The sequence below is a fragment of the Aplysia californica genome, unplaced genomic scaffold (assembly GCF_000002075.1).
Source record: "Aplysia californica isolate F4 #8 unplaced genomic scaffold, AplCal3.0 scaffold00006, whole genome shotgun sequence".
NCBI classification, from domain to species: domain Eukaryota; kingdom Metazoa; phylum Mollusca; class Gastropoda; order Aplysiida; family Aplysiidae; genus Aplysia; species Aplysia californica.
The window spans coordinates 802,061-805,476 of record NW_004797276.1 but is presented as its reverse complement, the minus strand read 5'-3'; the positions used below and the strand labels follow the sequence as shown (position 1 = coordinate 805,476).

Here is a 3,416-nt window from a genome sequence, read left to right as displayed (position 1 = left end):
CGCGATTGTACCCGACGACCTGGAAGTTAAAGTAGAGAAACCTTTAATCTCAATGGCTTTCAGGGCTCCTTTCCGCAGTTCCCTGTTGTAGTTCAGCGGCAGCCTGGAATCCCATAAACATGGGTTACATCGATAACTTTCTATGATCAACGATAGTTCATAACAAGATAGGTCACTCGGTCAAAAAAAAGTGTCCGCGGAAGTCCGCGCAATGGTTCAGATGGCGCTGTGTCTTTCGTTTCTCCAGAAGAAGAATAGGAATAGCACATTTTGTTAGTTTCGATTTTATTATTTTTCACACAAGTAGGGTAACTCTGTTCGTAAAGTCCGCACTTTTTCGAAGAGGGCGCCACCGGATTTTGAGTGTCAACATGGACACGTGACTCAGCCTTGTTGTGATTGGCTACAAACCACCCGATCGCGCGACTCGCAGGCCTGAAAACAAACGCTTATGTTTTTGCAGGTCACCGACCGAGTCGATCGGTTTGTGCCACTATGGCCGCTTTGCGCCCTCAATTTGGCTAGCCCCAACTACCGACCCGACACGACACGACCCGACCCGATCGCGCTAGTGGGCACCCCCTATAACATGCACAACTTGCACACGAGACCTCAGATTCCAACCCAAAACTTATTGAAAGAGAGGCGAACACCCTAACTTGTAGACCACGAGAGCCCACTTCATTAGAACACCGTTACACCACAGACGCCGTGGATGGACAGTCATGAAATGTCTTCAAACAATTTTTTTCAAGTCCCGTTGAAGATTTGAACCACGGTAGCTCATGATACAGTCTAGTGGGATATCAATTAACCTAACAACTAACAGTAACAGCGCGCCTTCCTCGTACAGTAGTAACACGTCAGCAGTGAGAAAGTTTTTAATCAGACCTCAAAGCTATTTTTGCCGACAGTAATAAATTCAGGCCGCGCCTGGGCGTTTTATGTATGTTTACGTGTCAAGTAGTTTTCTCCTCCCATAAATTGACCACAAATATATTTTTGTTAAACCAAGATCGGCCTCGGATCTTTCGTTATATACAATTACCATGCGTGAGAGATTCGGCATATTTCATGCTTTACGGGATATTTTGTTTATGGCCAGGCTAAAAAAGGCGGCCCTGGACCACAGAGCTTGTATGGTGCCCACAACTCGTGGGGAGACTCATAAATCTACATATAAAGGCCTAGGATCTATACACACACACTGTAAACAAATGTTAATAATTAATGTTTTATTTGCGTGCCAATGACGTATGAGCAACGAGCTCGAAACGTCAGCAAGAGAGCAAACCGTTTGTATTCATACACATTGCAAGCACACTTGACTGTTGACTTGTAAATTCACAATGCTTGCGGGTAGATTAAAGTATAGCCTCCAATATCTTATTTTGGTTGGAGTTTTTCTTACACAGTTTAAGAGGCTGGCTTTTGACCCTGCAAAGGCAAACCCGGTCTGAGAGGGATACAACACCCCAGCAGAAAGACCGAGTTACATGCTTGTCCTCGATAAAAATTTCATCCCACCCGGGAAGCGAAGTCGGGTCTCCTACGTGGGATTGCGAAGCACCTAACCGCTACACCACAAAAGCCGGTCCCAATCTTTTTGCGCAGACCAAAGAGGATACATATATTATAATACTAGAGCTCGCTGTAGTGACTTCACACGTGTCAGACATGGGGGCCTTTTTACCCTCATCGGCATGGCTGTCGTGCCCCATGTACATGAAGGATCTGAACCCCAATCCCGCTTCCCACGAGCTCTAGTATATAAAATACCACCCTGTCCCCATAGTTCAGTGCAAGCTTGTTGACACATTGAGCATTTTTAGTTCGCAAGGAATTAATTTTGAATTTTGCCCGGGTGGCGACCGAAGCCTACTTTTATCTATTTTGGACCACCAAGGGATCTTTAACGTACACAACGTGAACACAGGACCTTCGAAAGTGGAGACGAATGCAGACGATAGGAGGTTGAAGAGCAGGAAAGGGGGTGCGAGGAGAAAATTTTAGAGAAGAAAATTATATTCCGTCGCTGTCAGATTTCGAACACAGGACCTATTGAAGGAGAGGCGAACACCGTTACCTCTAAACCACGAGAGCCCCCAAATCTATTTAAATTTCACATAATCAATTACCATTTCTTGCTCCAAATTATAATAGTACCCAGATTCTGCAGAGTTTTTTTTCTCCAATGGAAGGGGGAAAAGGGCGGGGGGGGGGGGGGGTGTATTACTTTCACAATCCCAACAGAACAATTAGAAATTCAGAATTATCTAGTGGCAGCCGACGTATGACTGACTTAAGTTTTCCCCCACCAGTGCTAAGCCAGTTAAGATTGCAAATATCTCTGTCCACAACTGTATCACGTTCACAAGTAGTCGAGTTCACCATTTTGATATCGTTGAAGAAATAGAAAGAAAACAATCCAAATCGGGACAGTGTCAGTAGAGTCCATTCGTTTAGGGCGCGGAAAAGAAAACTTAACAACTTAACATAAAGCACAAATATCAAGACTTATTGACCCATTCCTGGAAATGTATCACGGTACATGTATACAAAATTTGAGTAAAGCTCGGAGGTCTCCCTTCTTAAAATTTGTTCAAATCTTTTGCGCTTGACATATCCATGTTGTCCGCAGAGAGTGTGGAGACCCCGGAATTACGTAGCAGGTCAAATAAGTTCTGAATAGAGACCTCAACTAGACCTGTACCCAAAGTTTTCACTGTGTGCGGGCGGCCTTTACAGATTTGAATCGGACATTTTTTTCTCCGCGCTAAAGCACTTTTCTTATTGCCCACTGCCTCAGAACACTGAATTCTTAACCTCGCAGTTGAAGTTTAACACACAACTGAATAAAAAGTTATTCTATATAGTACACAAGCTACTCTTACCAACCTGTGAGGAAAATACAAATACACAGAAAACTCGCCAGCCATAGTGCATTCATATCTGCTCCGTGCGGGTACGGGTACGGTAGGCCTACTTGACAGTCGCCACACAGCGCACAACAGAGGAATTCCTGCAAGCAAGGCAGTGCTCCCAACGCAAGTATAGGCTATGGTGTGTTACTCGATAAACTTTGTAACAAAGCTAAGAATCTAATAAAAATCCTTACCAGCAATGAAAATCGTGGCACACAAGAGAAGTGTGAGGCATGACGCATTCATCATTGCAAATTTTTTTATGAGCGGCGAAAAGATACGACTGGTGGTGGGTCGGATGAATAGCCAGGGTTGTGATGAATTTGTAACAGTAACAGGTTGCGGTATAGTAGTTTCTTGATATCTCCATTAGCAGTAAAGTTAATAAGAGGAGAGGATTTGTGTGGGCAAATTCTTTAACGGACACGTGTAACTACTGCAGTGGTTGTGCTGTGTTGTAAAGCTTATCTCGCGGGCTGTTGGGCGAGGGGG

General features: G+C 44.3%; 1 protein-coding gene across 1 annotated transcript in view; it reads right to left on the bottom strand.

Moving 5' to 3' along the window:
* The window catches only part of LOC106011484, a gene marked incomplete in the record, with an annotated part of 7,187 nt that extends 3,829 nt beyond the window's left edge, over window positions 1–3,358 (bottom strand). Inside the window, 1 exon segment of the mRNA XM_013081385.2 lies at window positions 3,119–3,358. Coding sequence (XP_012936839.1) covers window positions 3,119–3,173 — 55 coding nt within the window.
* Window positions 3,359–3,416: the final 58 nt, after the last annotated feature.